Below are 26,848 nucleotides of genomic sequence, written 5' to 3'. Positions count from 1 at the left end.
CGCGCCGACAACCGAGCGTGGACAACTGAGCACAGGACTTCATTGCGCCGAAGAAAAACCGTATTTTAAAGGGCTCCGACGGGGGGTGTTGGTGGGGAAACCCCCCCCACACACTTTACTTAATAGAGATCATGCTGGCATTGTGGAGGGTTTGGGGGGTTGTAACCCCCCTCATTATACTGGAAACTTAACTTTTTCCCTGTTTTTTAGGGAAAAAGTTAAGTTTTCAGTATAATGTGGAAGGTTACACCCCCCCCCAACATGGCAGCGTGAGGCAGCGCAATCCCTATTAAGTAGAGTAGCCCTTTATTTATTTAGATTTTTATCCCGTCCTCCCAGTAGCTCAGAACGGTTTACAAGTAAACATACACAATGGAGTGTAATTGGACAAATAAGATATATAAGATTTAAATGTTTGGACATACAGGACTGTGCAGTAGTTTAAATACAGGGAGTATACAGCAAATTAAAATACGGGTTTTCTTTGGCGCGATTAAGCCCTGCGCTCAGTTGTCCACGCTCGGTTGTCGGCACGCCTCTGTCCTCGTGCCCTTTTGACCCGTCACCGATAATGTAATGAGAAACCTATAGAGGAAAAAAATATTGGCTCTTTATTCTACACGCTACAGCATGTAAAAATTCATATCTGAGATCAGGATTGTTATCGGTGAAGTATACAAAAAAAATTCTGCCATATGCAGGCTCACCTGGCACTCGCTTTCTCGCTTCTCACCCCCTTCTCCTGCCCCCCCCTGTCTGCATCCTTTTTCACTACCCCAGCTATCAACTCACTCACGGTCGATCCAGTTTCTACAAGCTTCTCCCTCCCTTCAGCATTCACCGCCTCATCGACACCACCCTCTCCTCATTACTCCTTCCTTCCAACAGTGTTCACCCCCTCCGGGTCATGACCCGCAAGCATTTACCTCTGCCTTGATGCCAGCTTTTAGGAGGAAACCTTTTTGCATATACTGTAAAATGCCTGATAAAATTAGATCATGCATAAAAGTGTTAACAGAGCAAAAGCCAGTGCTCTGTCGCACAACAGACATGTTTGGGGGGTGGAGGTTGTCGGGCATTTACGCTGGCACGCATCGGTGTCCGCAATGTAGGTGTGATGGTGTCAGTGTTTGATAAAGAGACATAGGCACCTGTGTGTCTTTATAAAAGGAAAGGGGGTGGGACTTGATATACTGCATTTCTGTGGTTACAGTCAAGGAGTAATGGAGGGTTAAGCTCCAGAACTCCTTTGCCGCAGGATGTGGTAACAGTGGTTAATCTAGATGGTTTAAAAAAAGGTTTGGACAAGTTCCTGGATGAAAAGTCCGTAATCTGATATTGAGACAGGCATTGGGGAAGCCGTTGCTTGACCTGGGATCAGTACTATTTAGGATTCCAGAATCTTGTTGCTCATTGGGATTCTGGAATCTTGGTATTCTTTAGGAGTCTGCATAGAATGTTGCTACTATTTGGGTTTTTGCCAGGTACTTGTGACCTGGATTGGCCACTGTAGAAACAGGATATTGGGCTGAATGGACTATTGGTCTGACCCAGTTATGTTCTTAGTCACCAGGAGCTGCAGTGGAAATAGTAACATATAGTAACATAGTAGATGACGGCAGATAGAGACCCGAATGGTCCATCCAGTCTGCCCAACCTGATTCAATTTAAATTATTTTTTTTTTTCTTCTTAGCTATTTCTGGGCGAGAATCCAAAGCTTTTCCCGGTACTGTGCTTGGGTTCCAACTGCCGAAATCTCTGTTAAGACTTACTCCAGCCCATCTACACCCTCCCAGCCATTGAAGCCCTCCCCTGCCCATCCTCCTCCAAACGGCCATACACAGACACAGACCGTACAAGTCTGCCCAGTAACTGGCCTAGTTCAATCTTTAATATTATTTTCTGATTCTAAATCTTCTGTGTTCATCCCACGCTTCTTTGAACTCAGTCACAGTTCCCCTGGGGGTTCTCAGGCTACTGCCCTAGGGTTACCAGATTTTATCTTTAGAAAATGCGGAACTCAGAGAATAGTTAAGCTCTGGAACGCATTGCCAGAGGTTGTGGTAAGAGCGGAGAGCGTAGATGGTTTTAAGAAAGGTTTGGACCTGTTTCTGGAGGAAAAGTCCATAGTCTGTTATTGCCCTGGATCGGTAGCATGGAATATTGCTACGCCTTGGGTTTTGGCCAGGTACTGGTGACCCGGATTGGTCACCGTGAGAACGGGCTACTGGGCTTGATGGACCATTGGTCTGACCCAGTAAGGCTAGTCTTATGTCTTAACCGTGGCCCCGACTCCAGGCCTGCCCAGTTCCATTCAGCCCTGCCCCATTAGGTCAACTTCATGCCCCGTTCTGCCCCAGTCTCACCCCCAGCCCCGCCCCCTCAAGTGCGCCAAACCGTGGTGGGAAGGCATCTGCGCGTGCGCAGGTGTTACATGATAATGTCACATGCATGTGCACATGGCGCTTGACATCTCCGTGTTGCATCCGCAATACGCAGATGCCCTCCTGACGCCATCCCGAGCTAGAAGCTTTTCAAAACCTAGACAAAGTACTGGGTTTTGAAAAGCCGTCCACATGCCTGGACATGTCCTCTAAAAAGAGGGCATGTCCAGGTAAATCCGCCCTAACCATTAGGCTACAAGTATCTTCTTGTCCAATGACCCTCTTACTGCCCTTTTTATTTTTTGGCTCCTTTCTTATATTTCTCCCAGCTTTCATATGTTTCCTATCAGGCTATGATTAAAGCACAGGCAAACTAGGCTCATGCCTATGGCCCAAAATACCTAGGGAGACCTGTTAGATGTGCCATGATCCAGCTTTTGTTTTTGCATAGCTTTAAATATCTCCACGAGTTCTGACTTGCCTTGGAGTTCTTTTCCTGCACTTGTGGTTTTGTGTGGATTTTCCCTGAGCTCTATTTCTATAACATGTGTGTTTAATTTTCACTGTGGCATGGCCCTGGCAGCGGCATGGGTGGGTCGGGGCATTAGAACATAAGAAATTGCCAGTATCCTGTTTCCAACAGTGGCCAACCCAGGTCACAAGTACCTGGCTAGATCCCAAAAAGGAAAACAGATTTTATGTTGCTTGTCCTAAGAATAAGCAGTGGATTTTCCCAAGCCATCTAAACCTTTTTTTAAACCCTGCAAAGCTAACTGATTTCACCACATTCTCCAGCAACAAATTCCAGAGTTTAATTACACATTGAGTGAAGAAATATTTTTTCCAGTTTGTTTTAAATCTACTACTTAATAGCTTCATCGCATGCCCCCTAGTTCTAATATTTTTGAAATGAGTAAACAAGCAATTCGTGTCTACTACTTTCACTCCACTCAGTTTTTTTATAGACCTTTATTATATCACCACTGAACCATCTCTTCTCCAAGCTTAAAGAGTCCTAGCTGCTTTAGCCTTTCCTCATAGGGAAGTCGTCCTATCCCAATGAGGAAAGGCTCCTCGTCACCCCCAAGAATTCACCCCTACCCCAGCATTTAGCTTTACAGGGTTAAAAAAAAAAGGGGGGGGGGTTTGGACAATTTCCTAAAACAAAAGTCCAGAATAAGCAGCATAAAATCTGTTTTACTCCTTGGGATGTTGCCAGGTATTTGGGACTTGGCTTGGCCTGTTGGAAACAGGATTCTGGGCTTGATGGACATAATGCCGTTGTACAGATCCATGGTGAGACCCCATCTGGAATACTGTGCACAATTCTGGAGGCCGCATTATCAAAAAGATGTGCGGAGAGTTGAGTCGGTTCAGCGAATGGCCACCAGGATGGTCTCAGGACTCAAGGATTTCCCGCATGAGGAACGGCTGGGTAAGTTGCAGCTGTACTCACTCGAGGAACGCAGAGAGAGGGGAGACATGATCGAGACGTTTAAATATGTCACAGGCCGTATCGAGGTGGAAGAGGATCTCTTTTTCCTTAAAGGACCCACGGCAACAAGAGGGCATCCGTTGAAAATCAGGGGTGGGAAATTTCATGGCGACACCAGAAAATATTTCTTCACCGAAAGGGTGGTTGACCGCTGGAATAATCTTCCACAAGAGGTAATTGAGGCCAGCAGCGTGCCAGATTTTAAGAAAAGATGGGAGTGGCATGTGGGATCTCTTCATGGAGGTAGTTAGGGGGTGGGCCATTAAGGTGGGCAGACTAGATGGGCCGTGGCCCTTTTCTGCCGTCATGTTCTATGTTTCTATTTGGCATGTGGGATCTCTTCATGGAGGTAGTTAGGGGGTGGGCCATTAGGGTGGGCAGACTAGATGGGCCGTGACCCTTTTCTGCCGTCATGTTCTATGTTTACTGTTTCTATTCTTATGTTCTTATGTGAGCCACGTATAGGATAATGAAGCCATTGTGACATCACTGATAAGGTTGGCTCTTAGGCATTGGTGGAATGAGGCATTATGACATCACAATCTGAGTCCTGGAATGTTGCTACTCTTTGGGTTTCTGCCAGGTACTTGGGACCTGGGTTAGCCACTGTTGGAAACAGGACACTGAGCTTGATGGGCCTGCAGTCTGTCCCAGTATGGCAACTCTTATGGTCTTAGATTCTTGTTTACCCATTTTTCATGCTCTTCTCGGCATTCTTCTTCTTCTCTCATTATCCCCCTTTACAGCACTCACCCCCTTTCACCTTTCCACACATTACTCACAGCTAGGTTGATGTCTCTGCTCATATATATGACACCTAATGGTTCAAATAGCTGATGACTTCAGAACCATACAACATGGTACCAGAAAAGGAGCAATTGTGACAGACCAAAAAATAAAGGACAGAGATTTGGAAAAGGATTGGAACACTAGCAACAGTCCACTTTAACAACCAGCTGTTCAGTCTCATCTCCTTATTCCCTTCTTTGGTTGGTGGGTCCTGGGACCACAGTTTAACTCTATCCTAATGCATTATGCAATGAGGTCAAGGGGTAGAATCAAGGACTATAAATAACCACACTGCTATACTTACTTATCTATATTATTGAAATTACATATGTACTTCTTGTATTAGTTATGGGGCGGTGGGAGAAAATGATTGTTTTCTGAATTAATTGTGTATTTCAAGTGCGTTCTGTGTAGTGTTTATGTTTAAATTAATTGTATTGCACTGTCAAAGTTTGAAAATCAATAAAGATTTATTTAAAAAAAAAACAAAAAACCTCACACTGCATTGGGATGCAGGTTCCAAACCCCAACTGGTCAAAAGGTTTTGTTCCTGGAGCTGGATAACTTGCCAGTTCTAACACCCCCCCCCCCCCCCCTAATACACACACACACTAAGCTGAGCCACTTCCTTCAGTCTGTCAATTTATTGGAGGAATCTAATTAGAATAAGTTCATGTTGCATTTGAATAAACTCTGTGTGAGCCAGAATCCTATTTAAATAATAGGCTAGATAAAGGGTGTGTCTGCTTTGAAAGGAAGGAAACAATATGCCCTGAGCAAATACAGGAAAATGAGTGCTTTCATTTAAGATTATTTGCAGCTTTGCATCTCTTGGTTACACACCAGGATTCAAACTCCCACAGGTGTCCCAAGGTGCCGCCCACAGGAATGGCCATGCAAGTTGCCTGTCAATTTTATAGAAGATCACCAAGTAGCTTCATGGATATGAGTCAGTTACTCACACCTAGGGTTACAAGACGTCCGGATTTCCCCGAACATGTCCTCCTTCTGAGGACATGTCCGGGGGTCTGAACGGCTTTTCAAAACCCGGCACTTTGTTTGGGTTTTGAAAAGAAATTGCGGCAGGAGAGAGCATGCGTGGATAATAATAATAATTTTATCTTTATATACTGCCTAACCAGCAGTTCATAGCGGTTTACACAATAGGTGCTCAGCATACAATATAATAATAACATCATATGTAATAAAATTCTAAGTAACTACTACAAGCATTAAAACTAATGAATTAAAAAAAACACAATATAAACTAAAATAAGTATAGATAAAAAGATTAAAAGTACATTATAACTACATGATAATATAAAAATCAATAATGTATATTATATTGTTTAAATAAGTGGGTTTTAAGATCTTTTCGAAATTGATAGTAAGTAAGAAATGGAGAAACAAGAAGATTTAGACATGAATTCATTAATCCTGCTTGGAATGCTAAGGTCCTATCCAAAAAATTTTTGTAACGACATGCATTTGCTGAAGGAAAATAAAACCAAGCAGATCTACGAATATTTTTCTTAGAAATAAAAAAAAAACTAAAATGAGAAGAAAGCTAAGCCAGCGCTAAGCCAAATAAAACTTTAAAACAATTGCATCCAAATTTAAATAACTCTAGCCTCAAACGGTAGCCAATGAAGCTTTTGATAATATACACTGATATGATCGTGTTTTTTTCATATTAAAAATCAAACGAATAGCTGTATTTTGTATTTTTAGTCAGTTAGTAGTTATTTTATACGATCCCAGATAAATAACATTATAATAATCCAATATTCAAAGGATTGAAGATTGAACTAGGATTTTAAATGATATAAAATCAAAATATTTCCTAATAGTACACATTTTCTAGAGGACAATAAAACGTCTCTTAACCAGAGAATCAGTATGGGCCTTAAAAGATAAGGACCGATCTAAAATAACCCCTAAAATTTTCAGCGTAGGAGATATCGAATAAAATTGACTTTCTGCCCGATGCACAGGCATGGGGGCGGAGCTGGGTTATAATGGAGTGGGGATTAGTGGAACTGGGCGGGCCTGGGGGGCGGGTCTACGTTGGCCGGATTTTACTGATGTAAAATCTGGTAACAGTACTCACACCAATCCTACATATAAATGCCGCTGTTCTATAGACATTGTTGTACAACTGGCACCTAACCTTAGGTGTGTCTTACAGAATTGCCTTTCACATGCATAGTCAGGAACTCTGAACTCTTGCAATCGCACAGTGCTGTATGAAACACTGCCCAAGAGAGATTGTTTGGTCTGCATTTGGGGTTTCTAACCTTTGTGCATGAACTTTCACATCACGAGAAATGTTTATCATCAGTAGCCATCTTCAGATTTAGGCTAAATTCTTACCTCCACTGTGAAGCTCAACACAGAAGCCTCCATGATGGCAAGGGTCACCATTACAGGCTCCACCAGGTGAACAGCACTGCTTTATGCCCACCTCCTCTAGAATTTTGCCAGCCTTCGTCTCTCGTAGCTGTGAAACATCTTCCCCATTGATACTGATGGCATCCAAACATCCTCTGAATGCCTGCAAAATCTTTTGCCGTTGATGAATGAGACCTCCAATGACCATCTCTTCCTTTGGATGGGAGTGCTTACAGGGCACTGATAGCTGCACTGTTTCACCTAAGCCATCAACGAGAAGACGAAATGAGGACTGTTTCAGTCCCAGCAGAACTTCGTGCCATGCTCCATCATTCAGAAAATGTTGGGAAGAGTAATTCCAATGGGAGTTGCCATGACATCTGGACTTGAAGTGGAGCACACCATTAACCAGCTGCAGAAAAACAGTCATAAATGGTAATTAGCTACTGATCATTTACACTCCCTCTAGGGAAACTGTGGGAAAATCTGGTGTAGATTTGCAGAATCTTTCAATAAAAAAAAACATTCCCTAGTGCAGGAATCGGCAATCTTTTTTTTTTAAAGCAAAGAGCCAATTTATCCTAAAAATTTGGCCCAAGATTTAGAAAGAGCTGCAATGGGTAGAGAAGGGAGTTTGAGATATTCCAGGTCTCTCAATCTCTCTTCTGGAGGCTGTTATAGGGGAAAACACCCTCCAGGGATTCAAGACAAAGTTAGACAAGTTCCTGCTGAACCAGAACGTACGCAGGTAGGTCAAGTCTTCGTTAGGGCGATGGTCTTTGACCCGAGGGCCACCGCGAGAGCGGACTGCTGGGCACGATGGACCACGGGTCTGACCCAGCAGCGCCAATTCTTATGTTGTTAAGTTCTAGCTTCTCTCCTCTCCAACCTCTCACAAGTTTTGGATCAATTCATTTCAAGCTCAAAACAATAAGATTAATATGTTTTGGGATTTTTTGCAAGGTTCGCTCAAGGAAGCTGATGCTTTCAGTTCAGTGGAGCGCTTTAAGAATTAAGGCTTTGGCAAAATATGTTAAAGTGTTGTGTGGCATTTTGCCTGTTTGCATGTGCTAACCCGGGCGCTAATTAGTTTTTAAAAAATATTTTTCTGGGCGCGTGTCATGGGCGAAGAATGACATGGACGTGTTAACCAGCTAGTACAATAGGATTATCATATGCTAACTAGTTAACACTATTTTTTTATGATTTATTTTAGGTATTACAAAAATCCAAATAATCAAGAAAAGGATGTCCAAAAAAATCAAAAATTAACACAACACCCTCAAAAGCACAGGTCTACATATCACATTGTATTCAAAAAGGAGAAAAGACCTCAGTGTCCAATAGGGGCTCTACAGGCTACCCACATAGACAAGCTGGTTTCAAACTGAATTTGAGACCAGCAGACACATCCTTGGTCAAAAACTCCAAAAGTGCGAGAGATATAGTGTGTACATCACTTTCAAAAAACACACTCTCTTTAAAATTCTATTTTTTCTTTTTTCAATAAAAGTCTCTTTCACTTGCCAATATAATTTATAGTGTTTTTCAATTATTTTCAATAAAAGTCACTTATCTGAATATTGCTGTCTGAATGTAGTCCTGGTTCCCTTTTCTCTCTGTATACAGGAGGAACCCAGCAGGGAGAGAAAAGGGAACCAGACCTTCTCTGCCAGGAATCCAAAGTGCACCAGAGCCTTATACTCCAGAAGGGCAGCAAATCCCTGAAGAAGCGTTTTAGTAACATAGTAACATAGTAGATGACGGCAGATAAAGACCCGAATGGTCCATCCAGTCTGCCCCACCTGATTCAATTTAAATTTTTTTTTTTTTTTTTTTTCTTCTTAGCTATTTCTGGGCGAGAATCCAAAGCTTTTCCCGGTACTGTGCTTGGGTTCCAACTGCCGAAATCTCTGTTAAGACTTACTCCAGCCCATCTACACCCTCCCAGCCATTGAAGCCCTCCCCTGCCCATCCTCCTCCAAATGGCCATATACAGACACAGACCGTACAAGTCTGCCCAGTAACTGGCCTAGTTCAATCTTTAATCTTATTTTCTGATTCTAAATCTTCTGTGTTCATCCCACGCTTCTTTGAACTCAGTCACAGTTTTATTCTCCACCACCTCTCTCGGGAGCGCATTCCAGGCATCCACTACCCTCTCCGTAAAGTAGAATTTCCTAACATTTAGCGAAACAGGGAGCCCTGTTGGATTATGTGGAAGTGTGTAGAGCTTGAATGACTTTCAGCTTTTTCTCCACAGAGCAGTTTTTCCTGCTTTCTAACCCCAGGACTACATTCAGACAGCAATATTCAGATAAGTGACTTTTATTGAAAATAATTGAAAAACACTATAAATTATATTGGCAAGTGAAAGAGACTTTTATTGAAAAAAGAAAAAATAGAATTTCAAAGAGAGTGTGTTTTTTGAAAGTGATGTACACACTATATCTCTCGTACTTTTGGAGTTTTTGACCAAGGATGTGTCTGCTGGTCTCAAATTCAGTTTGAAACCAGCTTGTCTATGTGGGTAGCCTGTAGAGCCCCCTATTGGACACTGAGGTCTTTTCTCCTTTTTGAATACAATGTGATATGTAGACCTGTGCTTTTGAGGGTGTTGTGTTAATTTTTGATTTTAGGTATTTACATACTGCCTATTGAAGTTATCTAAGCGGTTTACAATCAGGCACTGAAGCATTTTTCCTGTCTGTCCCGGTGGGCTCTCAATCTGTCTAATGTACCTGGGTTAATGCGGGAGCATTTAGCATCTCCTGAATAGGAGACAGTAAGTTGTTCCCACATTAACTTTATGCAGGTACCAGGTGCTAATGGCCGCACAAACGCACAACTTCCCCAAAAATTGAAAATGCTTTTCAAAAAGGCTGTGTAGAATCTGGACTTAGCATGCGGGAAAGTCTCACATTACGACTCACTATGCCAGATTTTACCACCCTTCAGTGAAAGGGCCCCTAACCCCCTCTTCTACTAAACCACGCTTGCGGTTTTAGCGCAGAGAGCCGCGCTGAATGGCCTGCGCTGCTCCCGACGCTCATAAGAACTCTATGAACGTCGGGAGCAGCGCGGGCCATTCAGCGTGGCTCCCCCTGCTAAAACCGCTAGCACGGTTAAGTAGGTATGTACTTTTTCTTTCTTTTTTTTTTCTTTATTGATTTTCATTTAAGTACAAAAATGTGCTTAAACAGGAAATTAACAGAAATTGATACATCCAATTCACTAATGGATTTAGAAATTAAATTAAGCCAAAATGGCTGTGAAATAATATACCTTAATACATAGTCCTCAAATTTGGAAAGAGAAGGCAAGAAAGAAATTCTTCCAGGAAAGAAAACAACTTATTAATATTATTAAGGAAATTAGAGCATTAACTTCGGCTTTAATTACAGACTTGAATTACTTTGTCCTTCACTGGGGTGCAAAAGAAATCCCTTTCCCTTCTAAAAAGAAACGCAACTGGTCGGGATCATAAAATATATACTTATTATCCTGATACAATAGGAAACACTTGCATGGAAACCTTAACTGAAAAGAAGCACCCAATGAAATCACTTTATCACGATAACCTAAGAATTCTTTTTCTGATTATTTGGTGGTGGTGGGGAAATAGTTATACATTAATGTCTATAAGTTTAATGTGCATTTCGTGTAAACGGATGTATTTTGAAATTGTTTGTTTGCACTATGGTAGTTTGGAGATTTAATAAAGATTTACTCTGTAAACCGCCAAAAAAAAAAAGGAGAAGAGGCCCTAAATTCTAAAGACTTCCTGGATTAATATCAGAAATTCACCGAAACAGTAACTGCTGAGCAAATAAATCGACTGATAAATTGTGCTGTATTTCCTCCTGAGATACGTCTTTCCTTTCTTCTCCTGCACCCTAGGCACTTTCCTGTCCTGTCCTGTACTACAATTAACTTCTTAATGTGTATCAAATAGGTTGTGTTATTGTCAACATGAAATCTTATGGCGCATCGGAAGGTATTTTTTCTGACAGTAGAACGTGTGGCAGAAGGTGGCACAGATGTTTGTGAATTCCCCACCTGCCATGTGACAAGAGTAGAACAGCAGACTGAGAAGGTTTCCTATACCCTGGTAAATCTGTTACGTACAGCTGAAGACCAGCTTGAAAGGACAAAAGAAGACCAGAGGTCAGCTGTATCCACATCACAGTCAGCACATTACCTCTAGGGAAATGCAATTATGTTCTCACTGACAACTAGAAAATATGTTCTCACTGACAACTAGAAAATAAACATTACTTATTCTTTGAACAGGAATAATGAATGCTGGCAAAATTCCACTTGTTCCTCCCATAAAGGAAAGCAGAATTAATTCACATAGCTTGCATAAGGACCTCTGGATTGAGCTGTTACTGTACTGGAGTACAGAGTATATTCTATGCTGTGTTTACAGGAATTAATTATTAAGAGTACAACTTGGAGAGGTATATCAGAAGGAGAATGTTCTTGACCTTCCTTTATTTCTTCAATCAATGTTAAGAAAAATATCCACATCAACGGACCCAACACAGGCCGTGTTTCGGCTAACAAAGCCTTTTTTAAGGGTCCGGTCGTTAAATAATACGCTAGTATTGTAGAATAGGTTTCTAAATCGCACATTCCATGTGTAGAACAAGGCAGGGATAACCGGACCCTTGAGAAAGACTGTTGCTCCTTTTTCTGTGGAACATTGGGTCTAACTGTTTTTGCTTATATCAGAAGGAGAGACAGTTACATGCTCTTTGTGAGGGGATGGGTTGGGATTGGGGACAGGAAGAATGAAAGGTAGTGTGCAAAGCATGAGCAATGCCGGTGACTGAGGCCAGATTAGTTCCCAAACATTGTAGCTCAACATTCAAACCGCAAAGCCGGCAGACGTTGGCACTGAAAAGTCAGTTGATTGAAATTATCCAAATAAAGCCCCAGTACACTTCCTTGGTACTCTATACGAAGTGTCAAGCATGTTTCTCTTTTTTGGGGGAAAGATTATACACTTCTCCCTCCGTGTTCGCTGTGATAGGGGATTAACAGAACCGCCAATACAGAAAAACCGCAAATAACTTTTTCATATATTATTCACCATCGTGAATATAGTGAAACCGCGAATAACATGGTGGGCGACCTGGCCTGTTCCTGAAGGAGAGGCAAAACACAGTGAAGAAAGTGCTGCGAATCGGTGATTTTCTCTGTAAACGCAATCAACAATTTCTCTATGCAAGCTGATGTAATTTGGGAGGAGGAGCCAGCAAGCTAAAAACCGTGAATAATCAAAATCGCAAATGCTGAAACCGCGAATATGGAGGGAGAAGTGTATATCTCTTCTGGAGACACAATTAGCCAGTCAGGTTTTCAGGATTACCACAACCAATAGGTATTAGTTAGATTTGCATACAATGGATGTATATCTCTCAAGCATATTCACTGTGGTAATCCTGAAAACCTGACTGACTAGGCGTGCCTGCTGGACAGGGTTGAGAAATACAGCAAAACCTTGGTTTTCTGTAAGTCTTGTTTGTCTTTTCTTGTTGTTTTTGATGCTTTTAATGTTTAACTTTTGTTTAGTTGGTCCCCTGTTTTAGCTTTTTTCAATATGTAAAGCTGCTTTGAAATTTTTGATAAGGCGGGATAACAAAATTTTTATAAACTTGGAAACTTGGCATGATTCGTTCCGAAAATTTATTTGTAATCTAAAACACTCGTATATCAAAGTGAAATTCCCCATAAGAAATAATGGGAATTCAACAACCCAAAAACTAATACAAAATTCTGTATGTACTATTATACAAGACCTGGCTTGTTTAGAACAGTCAGTACACTCCCGCAGCGTCAGAGAGAGAAGAACTATCGGCTCAGTTGTGATGATGTGACGCGTATATACTGTATGTACTCGTATTGCAAGACCTCGCTCGTTTAGAACAGTCAGTACACTTCCGCAGTGTCAGAGAAAGAAGAACTATCGGCTCAGTTGTGATGATGTGACGCGTGTATGCTGTATGTACTCATATTGCAAGACTTTGCTCGTTTAGAACAGTCACTACCAGTGTTCCCGCTAAGCTGCGCTGGCCTGCGCTCACGCACAAAATATTACATCGCAGCGCAAAGTTTCTCTTCACAGCGCACACACGCGTCGGTAAGGTAAGGGGACGCATTGGGGGGATTGCACTTCCCCACAATTGCCATGCTTCGGTTCCTCTTCTTCCTTCCTTCCTCCCCCCCCCCCCCCCGCGGGACCCTGCGGCACCATCAACTCTTACTCCCTCTAATGTCGGCCCTGCAGCTCCAGACTTCCTCGCACCTTCTCCCCTCCCCCTTTGGATCGCTATTATTTTAAATGTTATAGCCGCGGAGCTGTATCCATCAGTGGAGATGTCTAACCTCGGCCTGCCCCGGAACTCTTACTGCAACAGTGACTTCCTGTTCCTGCCTAGACGGGCGTCTGCTGCAGTAAGAGTTCCGGGGCAGGCCGAGGTTAGACATCTCCACTGATGGATACAGCTCCGCGGCTATAACATTTAAAATAATAGCGATCCAAAGGGGGAGGGGAGAAGGTGCGAGGAAGTCTGGAGCTGCAGGGCCGACATTAGAGGGAGTAAGAGTTGATGGTGCCGCAGGGTCCCGCGGGGGGGGGGAGGAAGGAAGGAAGAAGAGGAACCGAAGCATGGCAATTGTGGGGAAGTGCAGAGCTGCAGGGAAGAGTGTTGCGGTACCCAGCTGGAGGGAGAAGGAAGATGAGGGAGGGAATTAAAGGAGATGCCAGGGCTTGGAGCGTAGGAGGAAGGTATGCCAGTCTAAGGGAAAAGGAAGGGGGAGATGTGAGAGCATGGAGGGGGAGCGAAAGATGGAAGAAAAGGAAAGGAGAGAGATGCCAGAGAATCAGGGAAGGGGAGATACCAGACTATGAGGAGAGGTGTGGGAGAGGGAAGGCGAGGAGAGAGATGCCAGACCAATGGGGTGAAAGGAGAGATGGAAGGGGGAGGCATACAGTTTCTGGAAGGGGCATAGAAGGAGAGAAGATGCCATATAGGGGAAGAGAGACGGCAGACAGTGGATGGAAGGAAGAGAGTTACAAGAAGATGAGGAAAGGAGAAACCACAGAAGACAAAGGTAGAAAAAAATTTCTATTTATTTATTGCTTTAGGAGACATGTGTCACTGTTTCTGTGAAGCATTGTATGCAGAGTCCAGCTTCTTGCTGGTTCAATTTAACCTTTGTCTATGTATTTTTATTTTATCCCCCCTTTTACAAAACTGTGAAGCGTTTTTAGCACCAGCCTTGGTGGTAGCAGCTCTGATGCTCAGAATTTTATGAGCATCAGAGCTGTTACCTCCGTAGCTAAAATCCACACTACAGTTTTGTAAAAGAGGGAGGGGTTAGTTTGTGATTACATATTCCTTACTAGGCGAAGGTGTTTTCTGTGTTCTGTGTGTTCGAAAGACATGGTTTTCTGTTAGGATTGACGGTGTAGGATTGATCTGTGCTGGTCTGGCTTGTTTAGTTTTACAATGGGTGTATTGATGTACTGCTCACTGCAATATGTAAGATGCTGCCTTTTCCTAGGTACTCATGTGTGACGTGTGGTTTGTTACTAAAAATCATGTTTTTCTTACAGATGGGGGGGGGTGCCAAAAAATGATGGGCCCCGGATGTTACATATGCTAGGTACGCCACTGTATGTAAAGATACCAGAAAGCTGGCGTAGCAAAAACTTCTAAGTTTTGAGTATTTAACCCTCCCACAATCTCACGGGCACGCGTTTCAAGTTTATTGAGATTTTGATTTAAACGCAATATCAAATATTTTCAATGCGTATAACAAAAATAAATTTGGGGAAATAAATAAAACCATTTGAACCAGTGTTCCCGCTAAACTGCGCTGGCGTGCGCTGGCGCACAAAATATTACATCGCAGCGCACACGTTTCTCGTCACAGCGCACGATCGGAAGAGGCGTACGGCAGATGGCAGGGCGGCGAGAGGAGAATCGGGCGAGTTGGCTCATAACTTGCTGGCGCCCGATATTTTTGGCTCACGGTGAAAAAAGTTTGCTCACAACACCCGCCCGCTTAGAGGGAACACTGGTCACTACACTCCCACAGCGTCAGAGAGAGAAGAACCATCGGCTCAGTTGTGATGTGTGTATACTGTATGTACTCGTATTGCAAGACCTCGCTCATTTAGAACAGTCACTACACTCTTGCAGTGTCAGAGAGAGAAGAACCATCAGCTCAGTTGTGATGATGTGACGCGTGTATACTGTATGTACTCGTATTGCAAGACCTTGCTTGTTTAGAACAGTCACTACACTCCCGCAGCCTGAGAGAGAACTATCGGCTCAGTTGTGATGATGTGTGTATACTGTATGTACTTGTATTGCAAGACCTTGATTATATATCAAGTTAAAATTTAATAAAATGTTTTGCTTGTCTTGTAAAACACTTGCATACCAAGTTACTTGCAATCCAAGGTTTTACTGTACTGTCCTAGATGGCTTTCAGATTCAGTACTGGTCGATCTGACTTCATTTTGTTTGATCACAGAAACAGCGTTATGATGAAAGCAATTGCTGAAAGACCATCTCGGGTTGGTTCACTTTAAAGGCTAGGGAGGAAAAATTCATAGCTTTTGAATAACAAACAACTTTTTAAAGAGCATTTGTGTGATCTGAAATGGAATGAATTTTTTGGAAGTGTTAAGTGTTCCTTTAAACAAAACCATTAGAACTTCGGTTTTCTCACAAAGAACTTAAGTGGAATTACTGAGCACACACAGCTGCCATCTGTAAATAGCTGAATAATGTTTTGAATTGAAATGCAGAAAGACAAGTTGGGACACCATTGTACCCTGAAGCAAAGCCTAAGCAATTACTGGCACTTGAAAGGCTCCCTATCGTCTCGCTGTCATACCCTCCCTGAGCTCCATACACTAGAGCTCAGAAAAGGTTACAAAAGCTCGATGAAAGGAGAAAATGTTCTGTACATATGAGGGTTAAAACAAGGGCCCTCATGTACCAACCAGCAAAATTGATCATGAGTTAGCAAGTATTTTTCCAAACTTAGGATTCAAATGAGCTCCTGGATCTTAGCTAAGCTTTGCAAGAAATTTCACACGTTGCCATAGTCCACAATTTTGCACATTCCTAGCTGTGACAACATATGAATTCTTTTTTGTTTCAAAGGGCAATTTTGCACGGTGATGGTGGGATTTGAAGGGTCCTAATAGCCTTTCTTCTCTCTCAATCCCGATGGAGCATAAATGATAAAAAGGGTTTCCAGGACTTTGCCAGGTAGCTTCAAAGCAATAGTGGGCCAGTACTCCTCTTACCCCCCAACCCTGGACCAATGTTAAAAAGCTTAAAGAGTATCTACGCTGAAACTCTACCTCCTAAATCCAAAAATCTGAGGGTTGGCTCTGCCCTATATCCACCCCCCAGGACCAGGATTCACCTAAGGCAGTGGTCTCAAACTCGCTGCCCAGGGGCCACATGTGGCCCGCCAGGTACTATTTTGAGGCCCTCGGTATGATTATCATAATCACAAAAGTAAAATAAAACCGTTTCTTGATGACATGTCTCTTTAGCTATAAATGACAATATTATTATTAAGATGTAGCCAAAAGGAAAGATTTATAAACTATAAAGAGTTTCACCTCATGCAAAATTGTCATTTCTTTAATAAGACATTAACTATTTTTTCTGAGGCCCTTCAACTACCTACAAATCCAAAATGTGGCCCTGCAAAGGGTTTGAGTTGGAGACCACTGACCTAAGGGTTCTTAAGAAGGAACATTCCCAACTTGCTCCTACCCAGGGGCCTTCCTCTTAAAAAATGGTGACTTTAGATCTCTAGTGGTAGTCTCATGGTACTGCTGCTAAGGCTCAGATTGCTAAATCAGGGGTGTCCAATGTCGGTCCGCGAGGGCCGCAATCCAGTCGGGTTTTCAGGATTTCCCCAATGAATATGCATGAGATCTATTAGCATACAATGAAAGCAGTGCATGCAAATAGAGCTCATGAATATTCATTGGGGAAATCTTGAAAACCCGACTGGACTGCGGCCCTCGAGGACCGACATTGGACACCCCTGTGCTAAATGGAGCAGCAAGCTGAAAACCAGGGAAGCCTAATTTAAATCCCAATGTGGCTGCTTGTCCTCTTAGACAAATCACTTAGGGCTCCTTTTACGAAGCCGCATTAGCGCCTTTATCGCGCGCACATTTTTTAGCACGCGCAAACCCCTGCGCTAGCCGAAAAACTACCGCCTGCTCAAGAGGAGGCAGTAGCGGCTAGCGCGGCTGACAAATTAGCGCGAGCTATTAGGCGCGTTAAACCGCGGCTTTGGAAAAGGAGCCCTTAATCTTCCATTTCTAACATCACATAAGAAAGACAACTTTTCCTTTCTGGGATGTGAAGAAACCCCTCCCCCCCTTTAAGATGGACCCACAAAGCTTTTTTTATGAATTCATTTTTGGGGAGGGGGGGTATAAATGAGCTGTTTTGCATAAATTTGCATCATAGGAGCCTTGACTTAAGCATTGCGCTGATATCCGCATGCAACCTTTACCCCACCCCCGCTTTTACAAAACCATAGCAAGGTTTTTAGCGCCGGCCACGGTGGTAACAGCTCATAGGAATTCTATGAGCGTCGGAGATGTTGCATAACAAAACATAACTTTATTTTTCTATACCGCCTTAATCAAAAGAATTCTAAGGCGGTTTCCACAAAAGAGGAAAACTGGACAATCTGTGAAATACAATATAATAAGAAAAGGAATACAGCCTGTTGTATTAAAAAAGACATTCAAAATATAAAATTGATGGAGTAAAATTAATTACCATATTTGCCGGCGTATAAGACGACTTTTCAGTACCTTAAAATCCTCCCCAAAGTCGGGGGTCGTCTTATACGCCGGGTACTGTTTACATGCCCTTACTTTACATGCCCTAACATCTCCTTCCTTACCTCCTTACGGTGCTTACGGTACTAGTAAACCTGCCGGGACATCAGCGGGGCCATGGCGGGACATCAGTGTGACAAGGGTGCCAGCTCCTTCATCCTGCGCAGCGGGAAGCAGCGGCGCTCTGGCCCCACCCCTTTTCTCTTTACTACGTCTCTCGCACATGCGGCCGTGTGTGGAGTCTAGCCCTTAAGGAAGTTGCGGGGGCGAACAGGAGGCTTTTGAAGGCTTTTAAAGGGAAACTGTCATGCCAGCAAACTTGCTAGGGACTTGCCCGGCACTTGCTCTCTCCCTCTATGTGTTATCTTCCTTCTATCATTGACAGTTTCAGTTTGGTTAACAGTTTAGAAAACAAATAGCATGGCAGCTCCCATGGGTTTATTGTTCTATTCAGCTTTAGTGAATTAATTAAAATTGTTGAAATAAATTCTGATGTTCTTTTAAGTTTTATTTGTTGTGCAGGTGTGCGGAAGAAGGGGTCGTCTTATATGGCGAGTATATAACAAACCCTATATTTTAACTGTAAAAGTTGGGGGGTCGTCTTATACGCCCAGTCGTCTTATACGCCGGCAAATACGGTATGTTAAAGATAAAAGCACAGATTAGGAGATAAATTTATCAAATAATAATGTCTTAATTTCTTTTCTGAAAGCGCCATAGGACAGCATGGCTCCGCTGATATAGTTACTCGACCAGGACTGTTGTTTTTCTTGCTTGAATTGCAAGCATCCTGTCTAAATAGGACCTAAGTTTAACAGCCTAAAATCTTTGGGTAAGCAAATAGGTTACAATTCCTTGTTATCCTCACGGGGTTATATAGCACGAAATGAGATAGCAGGTAGGTAGGTGCCAGTCCCCAAACTGACTTAAAACAGTTTGGGGACCGCCTTGGCCGGCGCAAAAATCTGCTACGGTTTTGTAAAAGGGGGGTGTGTGTTAATTAGTAATAAAAATAATTGTTTTTAAATCAGTTTTTAATGTTGTGGTCAATTACCACATCATTTAGCCAATTAAAAACCAATTAAGTTACGTGTGAATTTTGCATTAGGTGTCACTAATTGCACTCTAGGCACATTTCTACAACTCCTAGGTTTTCTAATTGTGCTATATAGCATTTTTGTTCATTATGAGTTGACATTAACAAAATCCATGTGAACCTGGCAGGCCTTTTGTAAGCAAGGTTCCAGGGAACCCTATAACTGAACAATTGGTTCATGACAAGTTTCTAAGGCGAAAGTCCATTTGTGATAAGTTACAATAGACCTCACATATTATAGTGCAAAGTGATTTCACGATTAGGGTGCCTAGTGTCGTCTAACATTGACACCATTAATTGAACCAGGCCTCTGTGCTATTTGTATGCAAAGTACACTTTTGTGAAATTAAGAAGGGTATTACAACCAGGACGAAAGAAGTTATCATGCCGCTGTATCGTGCAATGGTGCGGCCGCATCTGGAGTACTGCGTCCAGTACTGGTCACCGTACCTCAAGAAAGACATGGCGGTACTTGAGGGAGTACAAAGAAGAGCAACTAGACTGATAAAGGGAATGGAAAATCTCACATATACCGAAAGATTGAAGCAGTTGGGACTTTTCTCCCTGGAGAAGCGAAGACTTAGAGGAGACATGATAGAAACCTTCAAGATCCTGAAGGGCATAGAAAAAGTAGACAGGGGCAGATTTTTCAAATTAAGGGGCGCCACAAGTACAAGGGGGCACTCGGAGAAATTGAAAGAGGACAGGTTTAGAACAAACGCTAGGAAGTTCTTTTTCACTCAGAGGGTGGTGGATACGTGGAACGCGCTTCCAGAGGCTGTTGTAGACAAGAAACATTAAATGGTTTCAAAGAAGGTTTGGATAGATTCCTAGAAGAAAAAGGGATTGAGGGGTATAGATAGGTATAGACCATTGCTCAGGCAATGGGCCTGATGGGCCGCCACGGGAGCGGACTGCTGAGCAGGATGGACCTAGGGTCTGCCTCAGCGGAGGCAACTTCTTATGTTCTTATGTTCTTAAATCACTTTGCACTATAATATGTGAGGTCTATTGTAACTTATCACAAATGGACTTTCGCCTTAGAAACTTGTCAGGAACCAACTGTTCAGTTATAGGGTTCCCTGGAACCTTGCTTACAAAAGGCCTGTCAAGTTCACATGGATTTTGTTAATGTCAACTCATAATGAACAAAAATGCTATATAGCACAATTAGAAAACCTAGGAGTTGTAGAAATGTGCCTAGAGTGCAATTTCTAAAAGCCAAAAAGCCAATTTTCAATGTAAATGGCCGTTTAGCAGGTACGAGAAGACTTTTGTAATATCCTTGCAGGTAAATGTTGCGCCTTATTGCACGAGGCTCCATCTTTTACCCACGTTTTTGGGGCTCGTTGCAATGGTTAAGTTAGGGGATACGACAACATCTGAAGGGCTGCCTCTACAAAAAATTCCTTGACCGATCACTAGCATTCCAAGCGGGCAAATGGAACAAATGCCTCTCTACTCTCATCTCCAATTCCCCCCCACTATCAAACATTCAGGAAGCTAACTAAAACCTACTTTTTGACAAATTCCTCTGATTTATCCTCCCTCCTCCTCCCCCCTTCTGACCTCTTTCCCCTAGACCCTTACCGCCTCCTGTAATACCGACATTTATAACGCCGCTGTATCGAGCTTATAGCAAATGTAACCACTCCGAACATATAACCCAGCTGCCAAAATAACTTCACCGTATATTTATTGTCCAGAATGTAAAGGTAACCTGACCGAATATGTATCATCTAAAATTGTAAATGTAACATTAACGAAATTGTAACTTCGCTGTAAATGTACAGTCTCTTCATATGTTAACCGCATAGAACTTCCATGGTAATGCAGTATACAAGAATAAAGTTATTATTATTATTATTATCTGCAGTTTTGCATTTTCAGAGCTACAGTACATGCGTTGTTTTTGTGAGAAACAGTATTTTGCAGAAAAGCAGGTTCAAATCTCGGTGGGGGCATTCTTCTAGGAAAATTTCCAAAAGGAAATATGTATACACTCTCTCTTTGAGAACTGGTGCCAGAACTGCTGGTAAAGGTTTAGTTTTGAAAACTGCCCTTTTAGCAGCTAATTTTATAAGGCATTTGTCGACATAAAATAGCATTTTACATGTACGAATTAGAGAATAACATGGTGATAAAATTCATCACCGTTCCTGTCCCCGTGGATAACCGCGGGAAATAATCCCACGTCATTTTCTAGTGTCTATTTCAACCTCAGTCCTTCTACACCAGCATTCTTCAAAGCAAAGCTTGCGGGTCAGTGGTTGTGGCCATTCATACTCTGATTCTTATGTGAGCCAAGGATAATGAAGCCATTGTGACATCACTGATGTGATTGGCTCTTAGGCACTGGTGGAATGAGGCATTATGACATCACAATATCTGCTCTGGATACCAGAGACTGTCATTCTGTAGTGTCTGTTTCAACCTCAGTCCTTCTACACCAGCATTCTTCAAAGCAAAGCTTGCGGGTCAGTGGTTGTGGCCGTTCATACTCTGATTCTTATGTGAGCCAAGGATAACGAAGCCATTGTGACATCACTGATGTGATTGGCTCTTAGGCACTGGTGGAATGAGGCATTATGACATCACAATATCTGCTCTGGATACCAGAGAGTGTCTGTTTCAACCTCGGTCCTTCTACACCAGCATTCTTCAAAGCAAAGCTTGAGGGTCAGTGGTTGTGCCCAATTATACTCTGATTCTTCCCTCTCTCCTTAAAGAATGACATGAAGATGGTTTCCCGCAGTTATCCGCGGGGACGGGAACGGTGATGAATTTTGTCACCGTGTCATTCTCTAGTACGAATGGCCACTTATATACCTGCCCCAAGCAGGGGGGGGGGGAGGTGTTAGGCATAATGAAGTCCAGGGCAGACACTGGGGAGGGGACCAGAAAGCCAGTTTGCAAGCTTTTAGTCCTTCAACTTCAGGCAGATGGACTCTGTAACATGGGGCCTCAGGACAATTACACTGGTTGCTCACCCCTAACTCTGGACCTGGCCCTGAGTTGTCAAGATATTATACAAAAAAAACCCCAAACAAGTATTGGGTAACGCCAAATTTTAATAACCCTGGAAAAGTCTGTCCTCTTTTATTGACATTTTAAAGTCCGTTAACATAGCATTAGCCAATAATCTCTGCCGGGCAGCATATTATTGGGGGAGGGGAAGGGGGTTGTTTCTAAGGTGCAGCCACTGAGGCAGACAAAATACTGGCCAGCCTCGTTAAGATACATTGTCCTAGAAGGCAACAAAGCATCTAGGCGATCTCAACATTTGTAAATTATTTTTTAGCTGATAAGTTAAAACTAAAAATTGTTGGGCCATTCTCGTGACGCTTGGATTAATAATAATAATAATAATAATAATAACAGTTTATATACCACAGTACCGTTAAGTTCTATGCGGTTTACAAAAGAATAATGAAGTACAAGTTGAGAGAACTTAAGGGATGGGAGAACAAGAGGGGGATAGGGCGGGAGAACCATTGTAGAGGGGAAACGGGTCAGCTATCTAGATACTTTAGGAACAGGTGAGTTTTGAGGCACTTCCTGAATACCTCGTAAGTGGTGGGTGAGATCAGTTGTTCTAGATCTTTGCCCCATAAAGCTGCTTGATGGTAGAGGTGCAGGGAGAGGAGGAGAGACGCCGGCCAGGAGGAGAGTCATCTGCACCAGGTTAGAGTCTCCTGTCTTATAAAATCAGCTGAGATGAGGTATATTACTACACTTATCAGCCTAAAAGCAGCCTTGAAGGACTTTCTTCTATGAGAGTTTCCTCAAGACCTTGGGGGTTTGTGCAGGCTGTCTACAAAAAAAATAGGGGAAAGGATGTAAAAAGTGCATTGCAAACTGTGTGCCGCCACACACCAGTGTGTCTCCTGAGATTTCAGGTGTGTTGCGACACACTGACGAGGAGGAGAGTCGTCCACGTCAGCTGACTGCCTACAGGATGTGTGAGGCACTCCCTGTAGGAAGTCAGCTGGTGCAGATGACTCTCTTCCTGGCCGGCGTCTCTCCTCCTCTCCCTACATCTCTACTGAAGCAGGTCGCAGCCAGATGGGCCTCCATGCGCGGACGCCTACACGATGATGTCATGCATGCGTGTGACATCGTTGCGTCAAAGTCCGCGCACTTCTGGGTGCCTTCCTGCCGGGCCACTGGATTTAGTGTGCCACCGGCCAGAGAGTCATTCCCTCCCTTAAAATTCTTAACACACGACGGCAATCCATCTTTTCCGTTACAGCTCCTCAAACATGGAATTCCCTTCCAATTTACTTAAGAGAAGAAAAAAATTTGGAAAAATTTAAGAGCAAACTCAAGGGCTTTCTTTTTAAAGATGCATTCAATGACTAAATGAATTGCTTATGACTCTCATTTTATCTTTATATTTTTTGAGAGTTTTTCTCCTTCCCCTTCCTATTGTTTTTGACCTTAATTGTCTTTCTTTTTATTAATCAGATTGTATTTCTTTCCTATTCTTTCTTTGTGTTTTATTAAGTTTGCAAAGTTGGTTTTTATTATGTTTCGTAGATTTAGTCTTTTTGTTAGTTATGTTTGTTTCCTCTAACTTTGTAATTTTATCGATTTGTTCATCGCTTAGAATTTGGAATAGGCGATTAATCAAATTTTATAATAAACTTGAAACTTGACACTGATGTAAAAGAATGAAGTGAAATCAAACCTACCTCTAGCAGACCAGGTGTTGTCCCATTAATAGAGACAAGAACAGCATGTGACTGGTGAGTTCTCAGGAGGAACCCTACCACCCAGTCTTTCGCACTTTCCTTATGGTACCGCATAAAACTGTGTCCGTCAAACTTTACAGCTGTCCCTGAGGAAGCAAAATAGAAAATAACTGCTTTCCAAGTGATAAACGAAGAAAACATGGGCAATTGTCATGAAAAATAAGGAATATATGATATTCCCAGGAGACCCTGAGGAGAAATTTGCATAATCCTGGTCTAGTGGAACATCTCTTTGTTTGGAAGGGCCAAGCAAACTGAATTCTGTTCCTACCTTCCCATCTCTCTGTTTGCTGATGCTATGTGGGGCAGAAAATTGGTAGGACCACAACCCTAGTGGCCCATGACCACTAGGACCATGACCCTAGTGGCCCATTCATTACCCTAGTGGCCCATTCATGACCCTAGTGGCCCATTCTGTTCCATTTTGTCCCATTCAACCCACATATTTCCATATATATATATATATATATATATATATTATATTACATTATCTATATTACTTTACGTAAATATTTATGAGTTGCTAATATACCCCAATAGCAGTTCAATGTGATTTCCAAATTAATAAGAGGCTGGCCATCTACAGGAATTACTATATATATGCTGTATATATAATATATACACAAACACACACTGTATGTACAATTATGTCATACTGTATGCTTCAGTTATTTCATATAGGAGAGAACATAGTCAAACATACCCCCTCTTTAGCACGCGCTAAACGCTAACACGTTTATAGAATATAATGGACACGTTAAGTGTTTAGTGCGTGCTCAAATGGCTAGCGCCTTAGTAAAAGAGGGGGATAGTTAATAATATACACTTCCCTCTCCCCATTCGCGGTTTCGGCAATCGCGATTTCACATATTCATGATTTTTGGGGGAGGGGGAAAAAAAGAAAAAAAACCCATAGTTTAGCCTTCCCCCCGGCATCCCGGCCTTACCTGGTGGTCTAGCGGGCTTTCGGGGCAGGAGCGATTTTCCTACGCTCCTGCCCCGTGTAGATCGCCAATAGGAAATGACTCCTGCCCCGAAAGCTCGCTAGACCCCTAGGTAAGGCCGGGATGCCGAGGGGAAGGTGGGAGGGAGGCGGGTCACAGCCGGACCAGAAGATATTCGCGATATTTCACCATTCGCGGTCCGGCTCTGCCCCTATCCCCCGCGAATCCGGAGGGAGAAGTATCGTTAAAAAATAACAATGAGAGACAATTTTATGATGTCACTGAAGCAATCCCAGTCGGAGGTGGTCTCTGAAACGTGGCTTGCACTGAGCAGCTTTGCTGCTGAAGTTACTGAAATATTCTCTCTTGTAACAGAGCATATCTTTTACGTTATTCAAATGCACCTCCTTATCAAACTTTCAGGAAGTCAATTAAAACCTATCTTTTTGATCAATTTCTCTGACTCCATTCCTGCCTTGATGTATCTTTAAAATCTTCCAGATAAATTTGACTAATCGTAACATGCTAATGTAATTTGATAGTCTTTTTTGTAACATCGCTGTCTGTATACAGTCTCTTCCTCTGTAAACCGCTCTGAGTTGCTTGTGGTATTGTGGTATTTAAAAAATGGTTATTAAAGTTATTAGTTATTCTTTTCTTTTCAGTTAGTGCGTTCTTATGAGGGTGTATATCGGGAGCTATTGGTGAACATTCATGCATATACTGATCAAAATTTTGACAATAAAGGTTATCTGGATACTCATCCCACCTCTTTTGGTTTTTGGTCAAACAGGTAAAAGATAACCAAATCTAACACATTCCTGTGGTATCCTGTTCTTATGTGCTAACTGCATTTTAAAGGCTTAACACCCTATTGGAAAAGGTGTCCTTAATAAATTGAAATTCACGTGCTGTATAACATTGAATAGTATGAAAACTGAAGAATGTTTAGTCGTTCACGTGACTTGATTGTCTAACATAGAACTGGATGCTTTACAGTATTAATGATAGAAATTCTTACCATTGCAAGAACATGTTTGCTCCAAGGCATGCTGTGGCGTGATAACACTGAGCCTTGCTGTGCTATAGGTGAACAATACATCTGGATCCAGTTGAACATTCTCCTTGCAAATGCGTTTGGCACAATTTGTCCCATGACAAGGCAGGTAAATTATCTTTTTAAGTTGTAAACCAACTGATTGCTCCAACTCATGGGCTGATGCGGAAATTTTATCTGCTATGAGGTGTGGCTTATGAACTGGCCCATCAGAGTCTCCAACAACTAGAAGTAGATCCATGGAACTGGAGGCCTCTACACGCTGAAGACTGCCCATGTGGATCTGCTGGCGGTTTGTGTTCAAGATATTTCCCAGAAACCTTTGCAAGCTGCGCCAGTGATCTCCAATAAATTCCTCCGGAGAAATTTGGCTGAAACGTAGCACAAGTGATCTCTCCAGTAGACCTTGACTGAAGCACCACACATGGACTTGGACACTTGTGAAAGTGGTGAACGTCTGGTCGCTAATGGACAAATTCAGAGCATAGTCACCACAAGGGAGTCCCTTGCTAGCAAGAATCTTGCCATCTAAGTTGCCGACTGAGAAATGAGCTTCTTCCGGTTGCTCTGAAATGAGGTTATAGAGCAAGGTGTCATGTGGGTCTCGGTCAGTGGCATGGATTTTCCCAAGGACACCACCTTGGAATACTCTCTCATTTGTTGATATGAAGATTTCCAGGGGAAGGGCTGAAGGAGGATACTGACTTCTTTCAATGACTTGTATGTTGACAAACGCAAAGGAAGAAAGAGGAGGGATACCGCTGTCTGAAACCTAGTGAGAGATCAAAATAGTACACATTCACCAAGGGTTTAGAAGACTACACTGGCCTCATTTGACCTGTTCCTGGGATTATTAGGGCCTGATTCAGAAAATTGCATTGGATATGGTTGATTTTATTAATTTTTTTACCGTTATTTAAAAGATCTCTTCTGCAGAATCGGGATGTCATAACAAGCTTTCTTTTTTTGAATGGGAAATTTATGTATTTAAATTTACCCACATTTTATGGTGTATAATGACTTTTGTT

General features: G+C 42.5%; 1 protein-coding gene across 3 annotated transcripts in view; it reads right to left on the bottom strand.

The window, feature by feature from the left end:
- The window catches only part of FAT2 (FAT atypical cadherin 2), a 168,009-nt gene that overhangs the window by 7,125 nt on the left and 134,036 nt on the right, over nt 1-26,848 (bottom strand). For all 3 annotated transcript variants that reach the window (XM_033927534.1, XM_033927533.1, XM_033927535.1), the window contains 3 exons: nt 25,785-26,592; nt 23,760-23,905; nt 7,043-7,472 (listed from right to left, as the gene is read on the bottom strand). In XM_033927534.1, coding sequence (XP_033783425.1) covers nt 7,043-7,472; nt 23,760-23,905; nt 25,785-26,592 — 1,384 coding nt within the window. The remainder of the gene's footprint in view (nt 1-7,042; nt 7,473-23,759; nt 23,906-25,784; nt 26,593-26,848) is intronic.

This window comes from Geotrypetes seraphini, chromosome 18, assembly GCF_902459505.1.
Source record: "Geotrypetes seraphini chromosome 18, aGeoSer1.1, whole genome shotgun sequence".
In the NCBI taxonomy this organism is placed as follows: Eukaryota; Metazoa; Chordata; class Amphibia; order Gymnophiona; family Dermophiidae; genus Geotrypetes; species Geotrypetes seraphini.
This window is presented reverse-complemented; position numbering and strand designations above follow the sequence as displayed.